This window comes from Papaver somniferum, chromosome 5 (assembly GCF_003573695.1).
Source record: "Papaver somniferum cultivar HN1 chromosome 5, ASM357369v1, whole genome shotgun sequence".
NCBI lineage: Eukaryota > Viridiplantae > Streptophyta > Magnoliopsida > Ranunculales > Papaveraceae > Papaver > Papaver somniferum.
Genome location: NC_039362.1, coordinates 91,290,927 through 91,313,722, shown reverse-complemented (window position 1 = coordinate 91,313,722; position 22,796 = coordinate 91,290,927). Strand labels below are relative to the sequence as shown.

Genomic DNA, 22,796 nt, shown 5'->3' with positions numbered 1-22,796 from the left:
CAACAACCATATATATATATATATATATATATATATAACTTTAATAAGATAAAATCAAGCTTTATACCATAACTACACCTTTCCTTGACTCCTTGTTGCTTGATTGCTATGCTTAATGAGGTTGAACCCAAAAGACTTCTTTGTATGCCAAAATAGTAGAGCACATATTCCTCTACCCTACTATTATAGGTTACTATCCTTTAGTGATGGAGATAGCAGTAACCACTTTAATGGGCAAGAAATAAGAGTTCTCTCTATAAGTATATTTATATTTATAGTGATTCTAGCTTCCCGTCGAAGTTGTCTCATACCAATGTGTCACCAAAACTCACTAACACATAACAAATATAATTGACTCATCAATACTTTAGTCCATAGTAGATCGACACATCAATACATGAGTTTCTACTACTTGACACATCATTACATAAGCGTTAAGTACTCGACACATCATACTTAAACTAAGTCCAACTCTTCCATAAGCGAGCCAAAGGTTTTTTTTTTTTTTTTATGTTAATGGGAAAATTTTTAACATATTTGTATTCTTTTCAGAACTTAGTAACGAGGAAATGTCAGAAGCCAAATTGTTATCGGCAGAAGATCGTGATGACTTTGGGGTAAATTCATTAATTTTTTTGAAGGCTATAAGCTATTGCATCCACCAACGCATCCAAAGACCCATATGTGAAAAATTGAATTGCAAAATTTGTGATAAAATCTTGTATACCTGGAAGAGTTCTTAAGTTTTGAAAAATATAAAAACATTCTTATTAGCAAGAAATAGAAAAAAACCGACATTACCATTTAACATGTTTGTACCCATATTAAATTCTACTTTATTTGTAAAATTAACATCTTTAAACCATTGATGCAATCGATAGGAATCTAATAAAATTATTACTTCCAAGTAGGAGAAATCTTGTTCTTTGGGAACCATAATTATTAAATTTCGTGTTAAAAAAAGATGAATACCCCTCTTCGACTTCGATCACCTAGTATGCACCAGGGGTGTCTTATCTTGTTCTAAGCTAACAATTGCTTAGATGATCCATCTTAACTTCCTAAGCTTGTAATCTTTTCCTTGGAATGATTTTTAGATATTTTTTCGTCTTTTTAAGAGTACTTGACGGGATAAGATTATTTTAAAAGAAAGCTTGAAAATCCCATGAACATATATTTACATTAGTGATAAAAAAAATTTGGTTGTTAAAAGTAAACTAGTTAGTGTTAAAAAATTAAAATCATAAATTACTTGAGAGAGAGCGAAGAAGAAGAGAATGTTTTAGGAAAATGATAGGCGTCTTAAACACCTTGATTTTCTATCAATTGATTATGTTTTTTTGTTATTTTCTTTGTGAATTATACTCCCTACGTCCATAAATAGACGACCTATTCATTTTTAATTTTTTTCCCACTAATAGATGATCTATATTATTAAATAAAGAGATATTTCTAAAACTAACATTTTAATTGATTATTGTTAGTATAATAAGTATGTATAATTTGATAGCCATGTTTATATTCGTTACGTAGGTGTTTTAAAATGATTTTCGATGGTATAAACTTTATGAAAATCCGTGGTATATAAATCATTTCTAAATTTTACTAATTATTATCCATAAGGGTATAGTTGCAAGTTTTTAAAAAATACTCCCCCCTCCTATTTGCCTTTAGTATTGTAAAAAATTGAACTAGGTCATCTATTTAGGGAAGGAGGGAGTATTCTTTTACGATTGTTTTAAGTTTTATAGATGTTTCAGAATCATTTGAGCGAAGAAATGAAATACAAGCTTAAGGTGCAACTTGGAGAAGTTTCCCAATCAATAATGTTTTTTCCCTCCTGATAATCTAGAAAACAATGATCTGATGTACCCTTAAAGTGAATTGAAGCTAAGTATACCCTATCAACAAAATCAATATGCTTCAACTGAAAATAACGCTCATATTTACGAACCCAACCTCGAGGATTGTCACCATCAAATTTAGGAAATAAATTTTAGGATTTCGATAAGAGTCACCTGAATTTTTACGAGAGAAATATTGAAGTAGATCCCTAAAATGATTTGGAGTTGTAGTATTCTATGAAGAATTAAGATCCGGGGTTGAATCTGGAGTAGGAGGATCTGACTCCATCGATGGTTCCATCCCCATGAACTTACACATATTAGCTAATTGATTAGCAACAACTGCAAAAAAAGTCTTCATATAAAGATCGAATACTTATTTTGATTCGGCACTGGCTAACTCCCTTTATACATCATCTGAACGAGTTGAATGATTTTGATGCACAGACTCAACCTCTTTTAATGTTGTAGGTTTATCTCATCTTCCCGGCATAATTCAGGTACCCATAAAAAGGTATCTGATACCAATTACATATGCAATACTTGGACAAGATTATTCAATAGACAATACATTTTCTTTATTGAACAAGGAAGGGCCTCAATTAGAATTTTATTTCTCAATTTGTCTAAATCTCTTCTTACAACAATTCCCTTAAGTAGTAACTACTAAAACAATCAACAACTGAGAGTTATCTAGCCGTCAAATGCAACTATCGAGAAACTGCTCTAATTAACAATATCATTGAAGTTCCTAACATCACCTCTAGTAATATAGTTTAAAAGACATAGACATAATAAAGTGATACAATTTTAAGAGAAGCCCAACACTAGCCCATGAATACATGACATATCTGTACTTTTGTACAAATATTTCATCACATCAACTAATTTCATATGTGGAGAATGCCCCATAACGTAAGTTACATCTGGACATTGATGCTATTCTTCATCCACTTGAAATATAACCAGTTCTATGTGTGAAATAATCATTTATCATTTTCCCATCATGCCACACTCGATCTCGGCTAAGTACACTCCGTGTCTGCATTTCCTTAGGCCGGTGGACGAATATATGTCTATATTCATCCAATGTCAATTGTGTAAATAATAACAGAGGTTTTTTTTCTTCATCATTTGAAGCATCCAATTCGATTCCATATATAAGTCTCACATAGACATGCATGAGACTCATATTGCACCTTTCTATTTTTGGTTTCAGTTTCTCTATACCATACATAAAATTTGGTTGAATCAACATTCAACACCAACATAATAGTAGTTCATAACCATTTCATTCAACATTGATCACCAATACATCACAAAACAAATAATACTAACTATATATATGCTCTCATGTTGTTATTGGGTATATACAATGTAAATCAACCTAATATCAATAATTTCATGATTATCAAAATAAATTTTCATTGGAAACCCTATACACAACAATTCAACCTAAAATACTTTCAAAATCAAAAGGGAGAAGATAAATATATAAAAATTCGGAGTAAATGAAAAAAGTGTCAAATCCGTGTTGGGTGTTTACATATAGAATATGGAAACTCTAGTTTTCATTAGGTCAAGGTCAACGATTTGATCGTGAGTTTCCATCCCATTAGGCTAAGCGAAATGAGAATGTTGTACAAGTTGCAATGTTGTTGTCATTCTGCTTCACTTTTGTTGTAGGGATGAGGTTTCGGGATCACGGGAGTGGAAAACCCGTATTCAACTCACCTAGTACCACCTAGTCACTATTTTATTATGATTCGGACAAAACTACCCTAGAAGAAAATCCCTTCCCTATTTCAAAACATAAGACTTTTTCCTCTCTACTTCTTCTTGAATTGTGAAGAACAAAAATTAGCCCTAGAATTTTTTTTCAATTCTTCTGGGGAATCATTACCAAATCATTTTTAACGAATTGCTCAAGGTATTATGGAATAATATAAACAAACAGTATCTTATTCATCGAAATTAACAAAGTAAAAAGGATCCAGGATTTGGACAACATATTCAACAAAACCCACGATTTTGTTTTGCATTCTCCTTACCGAAATGACTTTTTTTAGTGATTCCAATGAACTTAAACACGTCGTTCATTATAATGTTTTCTCGAGTTCCAGACTATGGGAGATGAGTATCTAGAGATCATTCTTGACTACCCTGGAAAATGAAAATTTGATATTTCTGGTCATGGTTAAGTGCGTGATTATTCAAGTAGCTTCACATATTTTCAAGTATTCACGACGTCTAGAGTAAACATGATTTGAAAACAAACTTTCCAAGGGTCATTTTCCAACCTTTAACCTTTAGTTATCAAACTGGAGCGACAGAGAGAAAGAGAGACCAGGGAGGAAAAAAAGTAAAAAAAAAAATGGATATTTGTGAAGTGTTTTGCACAATTTTACAACAAAAGCAAATGTCCAGGATATCTCATGTTCATGTTGATTCATATATGTTATGTTGTCGATTGATGAGTGCTAAAAAGTGCATATTTCTATATATTTTTCTTGGCATTTAACTCATCTTATGTGCATTAATTCTACATTTTATCCCATATTCTGTATTTTCATTGTTTTCAAGAATAAATATTTTTATTAACTAATTTTGTATTTTTAGGTACTAAATAAAGCTTGGATGAATTGTTGAGCGAAAAGAGCAAAGAAACGGTCAAGACTACCGCAGGAAGGCAGCGAAGAATTATGTTTTCAAGAGCCGGATAAACTAGAAGTGGGCTTGAAGAGGAAGAATTATTCTTAAATAAGATATGGGCTTGGCATACCCAAGGCCCAAAACCCTCACCCAAATCCAATTCCTATATCCATACCCATTTCCCTTTCTAGCCGTCAGATTGGATCATCTCAGCATCCTACGGTCGCTTCATCGTCGTGCATCGAAGTATGAAGCTCCTGTCAAACACTACAGCACCTAACTCCATCTTGAGCCGTCAGTTTCGTTGTATCGGGCATCCAACGGTCGCTTCCCGCTTCCTTCCATCTCGCCGTTAGATCGATCCATCATCTTCGCATCCAACGTCTCATCCTCGATGTTCATCAACAATTGCTAAACCCACTCAACACCCTAGCATCTAGGTTTATAACCCAAAACCAAACACACCCCTATCCCTAATTCCATCGACTCCACCTCCATCTTCTCCACTCCGTCTGCAACAGCCTCACCTTCACCACCTGCTCTGCCTCTGCCACCACCACCAACTCCGTCTGCACCTTCCATACCGCCACCACTATAAACCATCATTACCAACACGTTCACCATCCTTCTATCAACTTTTTTCATCATTTCCAAACCCTATTTTTCTCTGAAACCCTAGGATTAGGGGTTGATGAAATAAGTTAGGTTAGAAAATCAATTGGGAGTAGCAGGAGACGCAGGAGAAGAAATTGAAGAGTGGGTGAAGATATTTGATTGGATTCAGAGATTAGGTGAGACCTAATTTCACTTTTCATGAAACCCTAGTTTTCTGATTTTGGGTATTTTTTGGGGGAAATTTGCATGTATAAATTGGGGGACTTGGGTGTTGATTTTGGGCATGCCTGGACTAGCCAGTGCACCACCAAGAGGACTGGACTAGCCAGTTCCTCAATTGTTCATGTTCTGTTTTTGCTTCACTTTCAAATTCAGTTTTATTTTCACATATTCATCATGTTTTAATTTATCACTTGCTAAGGTTGAGATGAAGCTTCCATGCTCATGCTAGTTGGTTAATGTGTAGACAATGTTCTTGTGTTCTGAAACTGTGTAGGACAGTTATAATTTAAGCATTTCATCACATTGCTCTCACATTGTATGTCAAGCATACATTGTAGTTAGGATAACCCTGTGATTGATGGTGCTGCAGCTCATGATTAATGTTTATTGTTCAAACCTTAGACTAGTTGTGCTCTAATCAGACAGTTAGTGCTATGGAAGAACATTTTAGCTGTAATTAGATTATCCTTTAGGAAGGTTTAATCATCTAAGTGGCTTATCTGCGGGTAGTTGCAGTGTGAGAGCCCCAATTACTACAAGGACTAGACTTAACTTAGTGACCCTAAATCCTTCTCTTAAAACCACCTCTTTGATAAGCAGCAGGCTCGAACCTCCACTGCTATCTAGATAGTTAGCTGAGGCTAGAATCTCACTAATATCTAAACAAGGGGCAAGAACATGAGTTAGCATTGAAAATTGACTTAGCATAGGTTAGAGGTGGAATCAAAAGCCTTAGTGATTAAGCCTAAAGTCACTGTTTCTTTCCCTCACTGCCTCACTGCAACTGTTTTACTTTGTTTCTTTGGCTCTTTACTTCACTGCCTTAGGCTCATTGCCTTTGTCCCTTTGCTTCACTGTCACTAGCTCAGAACTATCTAGGAAACTTCAACTCACACACACCTTGTCTCTGTGGATCGACCCGTATTTGCATTGTTCTACACCTCGACACCGTGCACTTGCGGTTATAATTTGTAGGACCTTTTAGAAGCCTACCAAGTTTTTGGCGCCGCTGCCGGGGACTGGTGCTGTGTTGAAGTTGTTTTCTTGCTTACATTTCTGCATCATAACTTGCATATTCATCTTTGCATTGCATTCCTGCATGAGCATTTAGTGTAGCATCTAGTGTAATTTTCCTGTTCTTTGTAGCTTGCTCTTAACTGATAACTCTGTTGAGTAACAGGTGCCTTCTCCAACTGACCTGTTGCTTGCCAAGGACCTGTTGCTGCTTTACCTGTGCTTAACCCTTGGTGTGCTGCCAACCTGAGCTGCTGTGGCTCCTGCTGTTGCTGGCTGCCTGGTGCTCTTGCTGTTGTTGCTGCAGCTGTGCTGCTACTTTCTTCTTCTCCCTGCTGCTGCTGCTACTTCTTCCTGCTGCTGCTGGTGCTTGGGCCATTGCTACAGCCAGCCTCTGGTGCTGCTGTTGTTTTCCTTCTGCTATTGTTGAGTTGCTGGTCTGAGCTTGTTGCTGAGAGCCAAAGCCCAACTGGGCCTCTCCAACAAAAGTTTAGGAAGATCCAAAGCCCAACTGGGCTTGTGCAACTTAAGAAAAGGGATAAAAGCCCAACTGGGCTTCCCTCCAAAAAGGTAAGCCTAAACCCAAACCCAAATTTTTTGGGCTTGTAATTTTTTTGGTTTGTATTGTTATTCTCTTTTTGGGCTTGTGATTGTATTATCTTTTTTTTGGGCTTGTAATTTATTTTATTTTTTTTTTTATTTTGGGTTGTAATTTTAGTTTTTTTTTTTTTTTTTTTTTTGTGGGTTTGTAATAATTAGTTTTATTTTTATTTCTTTCTTTATTTGGGCTTGTAATTTAGTTGTTTGCTAGGCTTGTAGTTTCTTAATAGTGGGCTTGCTCTAAACTTAACTTTTTGGATTTTGGGCTTGCCTCTTTTGTGAACCAAACTTAACTAAATTTTGGGCTAAAAAAAAAAAAATTTGCTCCTTATTTCAAAAACCAAAATTTTTCTCCCTCTTTAAAAACCAAAATTTTCTTTTCAAAACCCATAAAAACCAAATGTTTCCCATCAAAAACCAAATGTTTTTCATTCCCATCAAAACCAAAATTTTCCCATAAAAAACCAAATTTTTGAAAACCCATTAAAACCAAATAGTGGGCTTTGTGTCTTTTCAATATGGGCCAACCTCGTGCTCTCCATGAATACATGTATCCCACAATAAAAATTCCATTATCATGTATTGTCTTACCTCAAACCAATAACCCTTTTAAAATAAATGCAAGCATGATACAAATACTTCCTATATTTCGAGGGTTCGATACTGAGAACCCCTATACTCATGTAAGAGAGTTTGAACAAATTTGTCGGACTATGCAACCTGAACATATGTCCGAAGACTCTCTGAAATTGCGTTTGTTTACATTTTCTCTAAAGGAAAGGGCCAAAACATGGTTTTACGGTTTGAGACCACAATCAATCAACACTTGGGACCAACTCACAGATATATTTTTCAAAAAATTCTTTCCACATCATAGGACCATCGCTATTCGTCAAAGTATCAATTGTTTTGTCCAATTGGATGAGGAAACTGTTTTTGACTATTTTGAACGTTTTAATGATTTGTTGAGCGAATGTCCACACCATGGATTTGAGAAGTGGAGACTTGTCGCTATCCTCTATGAGGGACTAGACTTTAAATCTCGAGCCATGGTTGAGTGTATGTGTAATGGTGAATTTCTTGATAAAACTGTGGATGATGCATGGAAATTTTTAGCTGAGATTGCAGAGAAAACCCGTCAATGGGAATCCATTAGGGAAACTGAGACACTGTCACATGATATAGGTGGTAATGAATTGAACTTTGGAAATAGCATGTCTAGTCCTTCTCATGTGTATGATATTGAATATGAACCTAATCTAGAGGAACATGAGTTGACTAATAACACCACAACTGCTAATAGGGACAAGTATGCATATTACTATGATGATGATGATAATGTTATGTTAGAAGAACATGTCTATGCTGAAAATGTTGTGGAACCTTTGGTTTCAAATACATTAGGCTTTTCTGCCCCGACCTTCATGAATGATATTTCTTCTAGTATTCCATATGCATGTGATGTTGATACTAATTTAGATATTGTGCAATTATCCTGTGAAGAGCATGACTTAGGTAAATCTTCTGTTGACACTAATGATCCTATGCATGAAAACATAGTTGATGTGTCTAATTCCATACTTAATCCACAATATATTGCTTCTGTTGATGATAATTTGAATATATCGGATAACCATGATTCTGAATTAGGACTTGTGCAAATTTTTTGTGATGATGAGCATGCTACACATCTTGAGTGTGACTTAGATAATGCTGATGTGACTGATAATATTGATAATGTTGATCTCATGCATGTGAGACACTTAGATGTCACTTTCTTGCCTAAGTCACAATCTGATAGCCTTGCATCCTACCTAGATTTAGTTTGTAACAATATTGTCAAACCAATTTTCATGAGAATACCTAATCTAGGCCTGGAGCTGTGTGCCTCTCAAGTCCTCTTGAACTATTTTGCATCTAAATACAATACTTTCGAGGAGCCACAGTTAGGATATGCATGTTTGCCCGTCCCTACCAAAGTTCACTTTGAGTTAGACCTTGTGCATAATGAACCCCAAAAACTGCGAGATTTTGTATCCAAAATTTTGTCCGTTGAAAAATCCAGGTTTGGGGGTAGCTCATTTTGTTTCACAGTTTCACTTGCGTTTCTTTCCTGTTGTATTTGTGTGAAGCTGTTGAAACCTCTACACTTCGTCTTTTGGGTTGATCCTCAACTCTTTAGATTATTGGTGTATGGTGAATTTTTTGTACATAATCCAGTAGATAAAAATTTTAAAAATCCTTTTGTTCCTTTTGTATATATTTTGCTAATCCAATATGATCTCGGCTGACATATGTTGGATTCTTGCCTTGAATAACGGAGTTCTAATCTTGCTTTCGCCGAAATCGGGTATTCTCTTTCCTTTTTCTCTACTCAACATGATCCTCTTCATATGTTGTATTATAATTTTGTTCATATTTTGAAACATTGAGGACAATGTTTAGTTTAGGTTTGGGGGTGAAAAGTAGATACTTTGATAATATGCCATAATTGAAAACAAGAACTCCTTCTTTTTGAAAAAAATGAAAAATGAAAATTAAAAATTAAAAAAAAAAAAAACATAAAAATGGAGCTCATTTACCTTGAAATGTTGAATCTTGTGCAAATATGTAATTATTAGGAGTCTTAGTCTAGATATTTAGGCACCCTGATTCTAGCACAATTCACATAGTGATAAGAAATTTGCACGCGCACGATCTACCAATACATGTATAGCCTCGATCTTCAAGGTGTTTGATAGGAAGTCACGATTGCCAATCACTTTAGAATACTGAACGAAACTTGACTAGATTGTTCTTTGGTTGGTTGGGATAGAAGGTGGAGGTTACATTAAGAAAGACAACCATCGAATTTAACTGGGTGCATCAAAAAGGGCTACCTCTTGCAAAGTGTCATGTAATTTTTTGTTTCTTTTTGTTATGTATCAAAAGAGCTACCATATGTAAAAATCAATTTCAAGTTCTTGTCAAAAAAAAAAAAAAAATTCAAGTATTTATCAATTCCATCATCTCTTGTTCCAAAAATAAAAAGAGAGTAGTCAATGTAAATAAGAGTCATGTAAAGAGTCATTTTGTTGTTTCATTGTAATAAGCAAGGAGGGTGTATGCCATTGATGTACAACGCGAGTAATTGTGAAATACCTCCAACTCATTCACAATTCTCGTAAAGTCCGGACAGCTAGCTAGATTTCGACCTTGGTTCTTAGCCTGAGAAACTATCTCTTGGTGATTAGTAGTCATAACATCCAATCTTTCTTTACACATGTGTAGATACACTTTACACTCTTATCACATGTCTTTAGTTGTTATCAGTGCTAGGATTGTGCCTTTGATAGCTAGATTGACATCTCCATTTTGCTGTGAGCTTCTACTGTCTTGCACATGTCACATTTCATGGAATATGAGCTTATACTTTATCCTAGAACTTTGTAGGTACGTTCTAAGCAAACCTTCACGAGACTTCACTCGTCCACTAGGGACACTTAGTGGTTTAAAAGGCTTAGTGCATACGCTAAATGCATTCGAGAGACCAGCGACAGTGGTATAGGTAGGATTTCCTTAGTTTTGTTTTACTTGAGGACAAGTAAAATTCAGGTTTGGGGGTATTTGATGAGTGCTAAAAAGTGCATATTTCTATATATTTTTCTTGGCATTTAACTCATCTTTTGTGCATTAATTCTACATTTTATCCCATATTCTGTATTTTCATTGTTTTCAAGAATAAATATTTTTATTAATTAATTTTGTATTTTTAGGTACTAAATAAAGCTTGGATGAATTGTTGAGCGAAAAGAGCAAAGAAACGGTCAAGACTACCGCAGGAAGGCAGCGAAGAATTATGTTTTCAAGAGCCGGATAAACTAGAAGTGGGCTTGAAGAGGAAGAATTCTTCTTAAATAAGATATGGGCTTGGCATACCCAAGGCCCAAAACCCTCACCCAAATCCAATTCCTATATCCATACCCGTTTCCCTTTCTAGCCGTCAGATTGGATCATCTCAGCATCCTACGGTCGCTTCATCGTCGTGCATCGAAGTCTGAAGCTCCTGTCAAACACTACAGCACCTAACTCCATCTTGAGCCGTCAGTTTCGTTGTATCGGACATCCAACGGTCGCTTCCCGCTTCCTTCCATCTCGCCGTTAGATCGATCCATCATCTTCGCATCCAACGTCTCATCCTCGTTGTTCATCAACAATTGCTAAACCCACTCAACACCCTAGCATCTAGGTTTATAACCCAAAACCAAACACACCCCTATCCCTAATTCCATCGACTCCACCTCCATCTTCTCCACTCCGTCTGCAACAGCCTCACCTTCACCACCTGCTCTGCCTCTGCCACCACCACCAACTACGTCTGCACCTTCCATACCGCCACCACTATAAACCATCATTACCAACACGTTCACTATCCTTCTATCAACTTTTTTCATCATTTCCAAACCCTATTTTTCTCTGAAACCCTAGGATTAGGGGATGATGAAATAAGTTAGGTTAGAAAATCAATTGGGAGTAGCAGGAGACGCAGGAGAAGAAATTGAAGAGTGGGTGAAGATATTTGATTGGATTCAGAGATTAGGTGAGACCTAATTTCACTTTTCATGAAACCCTAGTTTTCTGATTTTGGGTATTTTTTGGGGGAAACTTGCATGTATAAATTGGGGGACTTGGGTGTTGATTTTGGGCATGCCTGGACTAGCCAGTGCACCACCAAGAGGACTGGACTAGCCAGTTCCTCAATTGTTCATGTTCTGTTTTTGCTTCACTTTCAAATTCAGTTTTATTTTCACATATTCATCATGTTTTAATTTATCACTTGCTAAGGTTGAGATGAAGCTTCCATGCTCATGCTAGTTGGTTAATGTGTAGACAATGTTCTTGTGTTCTGAAACTGTGTAGGACAGTTATAATTTAAGCATTTCATCACATTGCTCTCACATTGTATGTCAAGCATACATTGTAGTTAGGATAACCCTGTGATTGATGGTGCTGCAGCTCATGATTAATGTTTATTGTTCAAACCTTAGACTAGTTGTGCTCTAATCAGACAGTTAGTGCTATGGAAGAACATTTTAGCTGTAATTAGATTATCCTTTAGGAAGGTTTAATCATCTAAGTGGCTTATCTGCGGGTAGTTGCAGTGTGAGAGCCCCAATTACTACAAGGACTAGACTTAACTTAGTGACCCTAAATCCTTCTCTTAAAACCACCTCTTTGATAAGCAGCAGGCTCGAACCTCCACTGCTATCTAGATAGTTAGCTGAGGCTAGAATCTCACTAATATCTAAACAAGGGGCAAGAACATGAGTTAGCATTGAAAATTGACTTAGCATAGGTTAGAGGTGGAATCAAAAGCCTTAGTGATTAAGCCTAAAGTCACTGTTTCTTTCCCTCACTGCCTCACTGCAACTGTTTTACTTTGTTTCTTTGGATCTTTACTTCACTGCCTTTGTCCCTTTGCTTCACTGTCACTAGCTCAGAACTATCTAGGAAACTTCAACTCACACACACCTTGTCTCTATGGAGCGACCCGTATTTGCATTGTTCTACACCTCGACACCGTGCACTTGCGGTTATAACTTGTAGGACCTTTTAGAAGCCTACCATCGATGTTTTAGGAAGGTTCCAGAGTTTTCTAGAATCATCTAGGTGTTTCCTTATTTTGGTATAGCTAGAGGTTTCCTGTTTTAGTTAAACTCAAGGTTTCTTTTCTTAGTTATGTTTAGGTTTCCTATTATAACTCATATACTTGGAAGACAAGTTTGTAACCTATATAAATAGGTGTACAAATCTTAAGGAAAAATACACAGCACAATTTAGAGAAGAGTTCTCATAACTAGAGAATTTTAGGGTTTAGAGCATTTTGTTCTAGGGAATTATTTTGGTGTTTGTGAACATCAATATGCTGCTCATAGTTTGGGGTTTAATTCTCTGTAATTCGTTCTAATAATAAGAGTTGATCGTATCCGTTTGAGGACGTAGGCATATTTCCGAACCACGTTAAATCTTGTGTCTTTCTTGTTTCGTTTAGTGTATCTTATTTTCTGTTTTCTTTAGTTCTACGTGATCCAAAGAACTAGTGTCCTGTGAAGAGGTTACTTCTAAGGTATTAATCCTAACAAGTGGTGCGGTGAGGGTGGAGAGGATCATAGTTAGAAGTAAAGATGTCTAGTTATACATCAAGTGGATTTTTGAAGGTGCATGGATTTTACATTATCAAGTTCAATGGGAAGAATAGTTTCACATCATGCAAAACTGATGTAAAAGATATTCTTGTTAGTAAGAAACAAATCAAAGCAATCAAGGCGAAGCCAGCAACGTTACCAAAGGATTGGAATGATGAGAAGTGGGATGACCTTGATTTGGAGGCGTGTTCAACTATTTGTTTATGTTTGTCAAGGAATATCACTCATAACTTTTCGAGTGAAACTTATGCAAAGGTGTTGTGGGAGAAGTTAGAGAAGCTCTACTTACAAAAGGATTTGACTTCTGAACTTTACTTGAAGCGTAGACTCCATGCTTTTAGGATGTTTCCAGGTAAGTCTATGATTGATCATATTAATGAGTTTAATAAGATATGTTCTGATTTTCTAATATCAGTGTCAATATCTCTGATATGGATAAATCCATGATATTATTATGTTATTTTCCTCCATCGTATGATGCTTTCGTTGACTATTTGTTGAGTGGCAAAACCGATGAATACGACGAAGATGAAGATAAGTTGGTTTTCGATGATGTTGTCTCTGCTTTACAAGCTAAGGCGTTAAGGAAGCAAGATTTCAGCGATGAAGCACAAGTCGAGGGCTTGTTTGTTGATAGAGGAAAGAATGGTAATAAGAAGTCGAAGTCAAAGAATCGTTCCAAAAATAGCGATATTGAGTGTTATTATCGTCGAAAAACTGGTCATATAAGGGATGATTGTCTCAAGCTTAAGGCAAGAGATGAGAAACGTGAGAAATCGGATTCGAAGAATATTGTTGCTTCGGTTGCTGAAGGCAGTGAAGTTTTAGAATACACAGTGTGTGGTTTTGATGAGGAAGTGTTAACCGTTACATCAAAGAGTTATCTCAATGATGGTTGGATGCTTGATTCCGGTGCTTCGTATTATATGTGTCCTTCAAAGGATTATTTCACTACTTGCAAAGAAGTGAATGGTGGTACTGTTATGATGGGAAATTCTAATGCCTGCAAAACAGTTGGAGTTGTTACGGTACAGGTTCGTTCGCATGGTGTTATCACAATACTTTCAGAGGTTAGATATGTTCTAGATTTGAGGAAGAGTTTGATTTCGTTAGGAGTACTTGAATCTCTTGGATAAAAGTATGTTGCTGAATATGGATTCTTGAAGGTATTCTACAATGGTGGTTTGAAGATGACTGGTGAAAGACATGGTAATTTATATTTCTTACAAGGAGATATAGTTTGTGGTGGAGCTATGGTTTCTCAATCAATTGATGAGAAACAGGTGGAGTCAACACGTCTATGGCATATGCGTCTTGGGCATATGAGTAAGAAAGGTATGTCCATGTTGAGTAGTAAAGGATTGCTTGGTGGTGAAAAGACTTGCAAGCTTGATTTCTGTGAGCATTGTATCTTCGGGAAGCAATGTAGGAGCAGTTTTGGTACCACTGTACATCACACGCAGGGTATGTTAGATTACATCCATTCGGATGTTTGGGGTCCCTCTCGTACAGTTTCTAAGGGAGGTTCTAGGTGGTTTGTGACCTTTATCGATGACTTTTCGAGGAGAATTTGTCTTTACACCATGAAGCATAAGAATGAAGTTACCGAGGTGTTTAAGAAGTGGAAGACCATGGTAGAGAAACAACTTGGTCGTGTGGTTAAGAAGATACCTTCCGATAATGACGGTGAATACATCGAAGACCCAATAAAGGAGTTTTGTGAGGAACAAGGTATCGTTAGGTGATAGACACATTTTTGTGTCTAATTTGTCCTCAATGTCCGTATTGTTGGAACTCTATTTTTGTACTAATATTGTGTTTTTATGTATTTTTAGGAAATAAACATTTTTGGAAAATTCGGCTCCAAAAGTTGATTTTGGCACCCCCGGAGGACCAGTGTTATTCGGGCTCTCGCTTTTGGATAAGGGGTAACCTAATTACTAAGGGGCACCCCCAGGTCACCCCCAAGGCAGCTTTGGGAATAAAAATGACATAACTGTTCATAAGTTGCAAAATAGATTTGGTACCTTGAAAAAAGATGTCAAAAAATGGGTTGGTATCTTAAGAAATTTGCATAGAAACAATGCAAGCGGATGCGGAATTGATGATCTTGTAAGTTTTATTAAGATTTCTTAATGTATATCATTTTATTTTATTGAAGGATTTCTAACTTGGGTTTTTGTTTGTTTTTTGTAGGAGAGAAAAGCTAGATTGGAATATAGTAAGGTTAGCAAGGGAAAACCTTTTCAAAATGAAGAGGTGTACCGACTTTTAAAAGCCCATGTTCTCGGATTCAATCCCGAAGAAATTGATCCTACTCAAAATGTGGAAGATGAATCGGATGCTCCTAGTGTTAATGCTTCAACAAGTAGTGCTCCCGCAAGAAGCGACCCAAGATGGCATGAAGAGGATGGCCCTCGTCGACCAACGGGGAAAAGGGCTCAACAAAGGGAAGCTTCGGAGCTATCGGCCATCAACGACGGAACGGAGCGTATTTTGAAACATTTTAGTGAAGAGAATGCAAAGAAGATGGCAAGATTGGATGGACAAGAAGAATATTTATTAACTATTGCAGAGACAAAAAAGAAATCCGTGGATTTGGCTTTGGAAAAACATGAACTCGAAGTGTGGGATGTGGTGGTTGAGACCTTGCCGAAATGGAAGCAACAATTTATGTTGGATAAACAAAATAAGATTTTGGAAAAACATGGTTATCCTCCTAGAACACTTGATTATCCTAGCACTATGTAGCTTATGGAACTATGTAGCTTCAATTACGTTTTTTTTTTTTTTTTTTTTTTTTTTTTTTGCAATTTGATGTAGTGGAATCAATGTAGTTGAAGTATTTTTAGTATCAATCAATTTTATCTTCTTTTTGATTTGATTTGGTTCAATATATGAAACCAAAAAACTAGTTTGTTCAAGAGGAAAAAAATGAGAGAGTAGAAAAAAATACTAAGTATAGGATTGGGGAAGTGGAGTGGCTCCTGGATGTTTTTTTTGGTTAGCGCAATTAAGATTGGCGCTGAAAAACGCCAATCTTAATAGCGCTGAACACCATTCTTTTCAGCGCTTGACTTATGCTATTTTGATTAGCGTTAAGCGCCATTCATATTGGTGTTTCTTGTCCTCTACTGCGCCAATCTTATTGGCGTTCGACGCCATTCTTATTGGCGTTTCGATGGATTCCACGAACCCTTCCACCAAACCATGGAACGTTGCTTGGATTTTCTGTGGAAAACCCCAACTTGGAAGCCACTAGACTTGACATTCCATGAATTTTCCACACTTGGAATAGGTTGGATTCCACCATAAAACTTGCTCTAACAAAAGTGTTCTGCTTGGCATAGCTAAGCAAAGGGACCAACCATAGTGCTCGGCCTTAGCCCAATACTATGTTTCAGGACCAACCAAATATTGTTTTGCTATTCGTGGTGGTTTTTGAATATTGATCCTTGGTTAGGGAAATTGGTCCTCCTCATAGCACTCATCAAGAGTACACGAGAAGCCATTCCAATGAAAAATACAAATCTAACCCTAGAGCATTGTACGAAGGTGGCCCTTCCCGTACAAAAAAGGTACGAAAACTTTAAACTCTCAAATTTGGGGGTTTACTCGAAATTGAAATCCTCTCTCTCTTTAGTTATGGTGACCTCTCACTCTCTGATTTTCTCCATTTCTGTAATAAATCTAGGATTTTATCATATTGATTTGGTCGAATTTGTGCGTCTTCTTTGCAGGAAGACAAACCTGAAGAAGAAGAACTTGAACCTCTCTTTGATTACAGCCGTGTCCAACCTACCGCCAATTTCATCTCACTCGATGGTACTTTCTCTCTTTCTCTATCTCACACTCTACGTTTTTTGGTAATAATCTTACAACGATTCCTTTACTTAGGTTTTGTTTATCGTTGCAGATGACGGTTCAGATTGTGAACATGTTTTCAAGTTATCGCCGAAACGAAGAAAAAAATTAGTTTCAGATGTAATTCCTTTTTTCTATATTTTTCTTAAAATCTTCTGATTGGTTGTTATTGTTTTGGAATTTCAAGCGTTTTGAAATCGATTTTTGTGATTTTTTTTAGGAAAGTGATGAAAAGAAGGTTGAAGTGAAAAATGTGATTGATTTAGATGACAATGAAGATGATTGGTTGTTACCTCCACCACCAGTTGTTTCAAAATCTAAGGCGGAACTAGAAAATTCTACTATAAAGCAATTGAGGTATTTCTTTGTTTTCTTTGGGATGAATTTGTTATGTTTGTGTTGTTGGTCTTCTAGGTTTGACAAATTTTGTTTCGCATTTGAATGCTGAGATTATCTGTGCATGGATTTATAGTGTTAGTATTCTAGAATTAATATTATGAAGATAGAATCAGTTTTTTGAAGGGTGATTTTGATTTTTTTTTCTGGTTCAAGAATTGGTTAAGCTTGGGCATCATTTCTTAAGATTGTAGGAGAGGAATTCTGGTGGAAACATTATCTTTATCATGGAATTAAGAGGTTATGCATGACTTAGCTTGTAATGTTGATAAAATTTGTACATCAAGTTATAACCAATTGACAGTCCTCTAATGCATTTTATATGAATCCATATGCTTCCATGAGCTGGAAGGTATGTATTAGGGCCATCTAGTTGGGAGTTATCCGTATAAAAAATTAAGTTAGAATGGTAATTGTGCTTGATATCCGATTATAGAAGAATCATGCAAATGACCCCACCCTGGTATTGTCAACTATGGAGTACTAAACTCCATGTTAAAAGTTGTAACCAATTGCCAAATTAAACAGAGATCTTTTGTTTGCTGAATCATGTTTGTAGCTTTGGTAACAAAGTCTTTCTTAAAGGATTGAATTATAGTAATTTGAAGAGGCTTTTCAGCACTGATGATTTTAATTTGTTGTTTGCATGAATATGGATGAGATTCGTTATCATATATACTTGGTTTCACTTTCTTGTACTTTGTTTTGTGGCACATCCTGGTTGATTTTACTTTTCTCAGGCACTTACTGGTTAGTAAGATTAGGCAGTAAGCGGCCTTTCATATTTGTTTTATGGTTGGAAGTTATTGATATGAAATCTTTACTACATAGGGTCAAGTTTATGACTGTAGAGAGTATAATGAATATCCTCATTTAACTAGTATTTAGGTAATGACGTTTTGTGCATGGTCATTTGTAATAAATTGGTGTTCTACATAGGCTGAAGAAGCAGGAGTTAGTATCATTTGCGCTATCAGCTGGAGAAGTTTTGGAAGCTGTAGAAGATTCAGCTAAGAAGGAACTTAGCAGTTCAGGTACTGATGCTAAAACTGAACAACCACCAAAGGTGCGTGATGAAAGAGCAAAGATTATAATTTCTATCCAGGACAAAGACGGAGCCAAGCAATTTAAAGTTTACGTGGTACAGTCTTAACTCGAACCAACCCTTTAAATTTTGTTCATGTTAGCTCTTTCACGATGTATTCGCAATTTGCCTTTCAAAACTACATCTACATCCATTATATCTACGTTCCTACTGTCACATATAATAAATGAATACACAAAAACTGCAAACTACATATCAGCACTTTAATCATCACCATCACCATCACCATCTTCTTCCCCATCAATGCAGAAACCTCGGCTCAATGGTAAGTAAGGGTGCTGGAAATATGAATACTATCTTGAACCTTAATTAGCCCATAATTTTGATGATCAATTATCTTTGTCGAAGGAAATAGAGTCCGCTAGAGATTACGTGGCAGGAAATTATAATGTCCGTGGGCTTTAAACCCTATTTTTAATTCTCATGATTGCAGATGCACTTACTAGCGTAACTGTATCTATGGTCTTCCTTCATGACGTCAGTTTTTCGGTCTTCCTTCGTGGCATCAGTTTTTCGGTCTTGCACATATTATCTATGTGTGTCTGACATTTGAACTAGACAACTTTTAAGAAAAAATTATCTTAAAGTTGTGTAATTAACTGCTATGATTGATTTTCTTTTGATTCATGTGATAGGATGAAAAGTTTGAGAAATTCTTCAAACAGTATGCTGACAAAGTAAAGCGTGATATACAAAGCTTGGCCTTTTGTTTTGACGGTGATAAAATTAGTCCTGCTGAAACCCCTGCAAGCCTAGGTATGGAAGATGATGACATTATTGAAGTCCACACAGTAAGTCAAGCTGCCCAGGGTAAAAAGAAAAAGCCTTAGCATCTCATTTCTGGTTCCAACTTCCTTTGCCCTGTGATTTGGAACGCGCAAGCGTATAGCTAACTGATTCATTGTCTCATTTTGTTAATGAATGTAGTTTTTTGGGGACAATGTTTATAACTCACTGTTTAATACTACTTTGAAAGAAGTGTGAAATAGTATTATATACAGGTTTTGGTTATACAGGTCTTTGTTTTTTCTGTTTTTACCCCGTTTTTTAAGATGAGCAGTTGTTCCTAAAACTGGATATCTGTAAACAGATACAGATAAAGGAATTCATTTCTGTCTAAATACATGTTCAATTAATACTCAAAGCCCATTTGAGCACTTTCAAATGTGCTATTCATAGCCCATTTGAGCACTTTCAAGATGTTACAGGAAATCGAATGCTCATCAGCTTTGCTTTGTGGCCGAGTCTTTTAGCCAATCCATAGAATTCGTGGCAAAAATCTGATTGGACTATAAGTGCTAAACTTTTGGATCAGTTCAGAGACTTCCCATGCTTTACACTTTCTTTAGATGCCATCCAAATGATACCCACGTGTCAAATCCATGTCATACTGTGCTGACACGTCAGCCAAAAAAGCTTCCTTGGGATAATGACGTAGAGATATAGAGCTCATCATTCTTTGTAATGGAGATCCTTGTTTGCTCTTGATTTTTACTATTTCAAATGCATATCACAAAATGTGCTCCTGAATTCTCTGATTCAATCTTTCATTTCTTCATTGAAGCCATTCCCTGGCAGTGGCGCTTAAACTAGGTGGATCCGGAAAACAACTCTAGTTTCTAAATTGATCACAAAGAAAAGAAAATGGAAAGAATCTGCGAATACTGTTGTGAATCAAAACCAGTTGTATATTGTCAGGAAGATTCAGCCCGTCTTTGTCTTTGTTGTGATTCAAAAGTTCATTCAGCAAATTCTCTTTCGAGTGCACATTACCGGGCACTTTTATGTGAAGCTTGTGGAAAAGCACCAGCATCTGTTAATTGCTTAGATCATCCACTTTTTATGTGTGCGAATTGTGACATTAACTTGCATGTTGATGAAGAGAAAACAATACAGCATCAAAAACGTGTAATGACTAATTACTATGGTTGTCCTTCTGCTAAGGATTTTGCTGAACTATGGGGATATGATTTCAATCAACTTCATAACAATGACAATTTTCATATTTCTTCTCCTCAAGGATTGGCTTTGGGTGGTAGTAATACTTCCACTGCGTATGGTAGTAGCTCGATACCGCCACCGGTTTGTGGCTCCAAGTTTAACTTGGGTTCGACTAATTTGAACTGCAAGGTATGCTTACTTGTTCAATTCAAATATATGCAGACAACTGTTCTCAGTGCTGAAGTTTTTATCCACAAATCAATCATTTGTAGAGCAGTGCCAACCAGATTCATTGTTCAATTAAAATAGATGTACTCATATGCATGTCATACCAAATCTTCAGATTCGCTGGATCCGGAAGCAAGACCTTGGTATATTTTTGGTTATCTGTTGTTCATATATAGCATAATAACATCTATCCCTCTGCATTTAGTTTTCCATGATTTCTATCAGTACGGAGTTCATCAAGCGTTTATGTTTTTATGAAATTTCGAGGGTATGTTTTAGACTTTTAGTCCAACTACTGTGAATTGAGAATGTTGAGTAGCATGAGGAATCCCATTGCAGCAATGGGTGTGTCAGGGGACTTCCGGATGGCCTTAGTAGAGAGGTGCAGCTATTTAGGAGCAATAGAGAAAGGAAGCCTGAGAATAAGAGCTAAAATCGATGTTAGAATCTTAATAATATTACATGTGCTGTTACTAAGTCATGGTGTTTCTCCAAGCGCTTTCCATTTAGAAGAAAGTGCCCGATAAGCAACGGACTCTGTCCAAGTAGCTAGATCAAATTTTTATCCGTAACTGTTTTTCTTTAGTGACAGTGTGTCCCCATACTTTGGTCTTCTGTGCATTACAATTTACATCTCATCGCCCACCCAACAGTCTAAATGAAGCATAATCTTCATATTTATCTTCTCTATGGACATTTAGATTATGTGGACGATACTGCACCCTCATAGAAACTGTTATTTTAATTCTATTTTTGTTTTCCATTCTCGTAGGTGTTCAGTAACAACCGATTGCTGCAAGACACTCGCTTTGTTCTGCAACAGATTCTGAACCTAGATAAGCTTCAATATGCTGAAAGGAACAATGTGAGGACTGATTTATACACTGTTGGAAATAATACTCAGGGGCATCCTTGTAATGATCTTGTCCATAATCGGCCGTATCTTCAAGGCTTGGGCATCGATCTCCAACAAGATTCTGGAAGTATGAACCATCAGGAAATGCACGGACCTTTTACCTTCCCTTTCTCTCAACTGGAGCACCTAACTAGTACTTCTAGTGTTGGAATAGCATTCCAAGGGGATCCTTCTAGCCAGGTTTGATCTCAAATTAGTTACTGTTTGAAGCTTCTGATTATATTTGCAAATTTGTCATTCTTTATTCATTCACGAATATTGCACCCTCATATCATATCTTACTCACCGTGTAACTTGTGGCTTGTGCAGCTGTGGTCACACAATATGCAAGACCTTGGAATATGTGAAGAAATCGACTGCCATGAATTCCATGACGACCTTGGCATACCTGATGTTGATCTGACATTCCAAAACTATGAAGACCTATTTGGTGAGGAGCATCAAACTAGAGACAATTTGGCTGTGGAGATTTCTCCAACACAGCCAACATAAATGTATTTGCTCTTGACATATTAGATATTGGCTTTCCATGAGGGCGCAGGCAAGAAATCGCAGCAGCATCGTCTTTGATAACAGCACTCGCCAGATATTGAGAGCTTCTAACAAATTTGATCTTCACTGTATCACAAGTTTGTTCAACTATGGTATCCCCATAATCTTTCATTTGGTAAATAAAGAAAATATTATTACTAAAAAATTAGAAAACACCAAAAAAAAAAAAAAAAACTAACGACTATCAAGAGGATCACATTTTTTAATTTTTGTAGAGGCAACAAGCTGCACCGCTGGCTAGTCTTTTCTGGATGTGGCTCCGATCACAGACAGTTTTGCTGGTGTAATGGGTCCTGGTGAGTGTGTCATACTGTTATACTCCAGTTTGGCAGCTGGGTAAGTCGCTAAATCTCCAACATCTTTCCAAATAAAATTTTGCACGTCTAAGAAACGCAGAAATCCATCATGCCTAGACATATGATGCTAGATGGGTGTATAAGATGCTCTTGCAACGGCAAGAACCACCAAGATAAAAATTCAAACGCATGAGTCTAACTAACCTTGAAACCAACTTACATAATTAAGATCATCTAAGATGGTCGGATAAGAAATCAAAAACAAAAGCATTTTATAAATGTTCAAATACTAAAAGTCAAAAGCAAAAATATTTTACTTTATAGAAAGTTAACTTTCTAGCGTGTGGACATAATTTTAAAATTGTG

At 36.5% G+C, this 22,796-nt stretch overlaps 2 protein-coding genes across 2 annotated transcripts; both read left to right on the top strand.

Annotated features, from left to right (window-relative positions):
• Positions 1 to 16,734: 16,734 nt before the first annotated feature.
• LOC113277640 lies at positions 16,735 to 19,535 on the top strand. Its single transcript, XM_026526689.1, has 6 exons — positions 16,735 to 16,780; positions 16,873 to 16,957; positions 17,049 to 17,116; positions 17,217 to 17,353; positions 18,332 to 18,533; positions 19,133 to 19,535. Exons 1-6 carry the CDS (start codon positions 16,778 to 16,780, stop codon positions 19,325 to 19,327), a joined length of 690 nt encoding a protein of 229 aa, XP_026382474.1. The 5' UTR covers positions 16,735 to 16,777; the 3' UTR covers positions 19,328 to 19,535.
• A 477-nt stretch (positions 19,536 to 20,012) lies between these two features.
• LOC113277639 (putative zinc finger protein At1g68190) lies at positions 20,013 to 22,227 on the top strand. The gene is made up of 3 exons (XM_026526688.1): positions 20,013 to 20,627; positions 21,439 to 21,762; positions 21,892 to 22,227. The coding sequence occupies exons 1-3, from the start codon at positions 20,142 to 20,144 to the stop codon at positions 22,072 to 22,074; spliced, it is 993 nt and encodes a 330-aa protein (XP_026382473.1). The 5' UTR covers positions 20,013 to 20,141; the 3' UTR covers positions 22,075 to 22,227.
• Positions 22,228 to 22,796: the final 569 nt, after the last annotated feature.

What these genes read in the sequence shown, in the direction of transcription:
- LOC113277640 (XM_026526689.1), top strand. An exon ending in GAAAAAAATTAGTTTCAGAT is followed by an intron (nt 17,117 to 17,216) that starts GTAATTCCTTTT and finishes GATTTTTTTTAG; the next exon opens with GAAAGTGATGAAAAGAAGGT. An exon ending in TCTACTATAAAGCAATTGAG is followed by an intron (nt 17,354 to 18,331) that starts GTATTTCTTTGT and finishes TGTTCTACATAG; the next exon opens with GCTGAAGAAGCAGGAGTTAG.
- LOC113277639 (XM_026526688.1), top strand. Translation starts at nt 20,142, where the DNA reads ATGGAAAGAATCTGCGAATACTGTTGTGAATCAAAACCAGTTGTATAT. An exon ending in CGACTAATTTGAACTGCAAG is followed by an intron (nt 20,628 to 21,438) that starts GTATGCTTACTT and finishes CCATTCTCGTAG; the next exon opens with GTGTTCAGTAACAACCGATT. An exon ending in AAGGGGATCCTTCTAGCCAG is followed by an intron (nt 21,763 to 21,891) that starts GTTTGATCTCAA and finishes TGGCTTGTGCAG; the next exon opens with CTGTGGTCACACAATATGCA.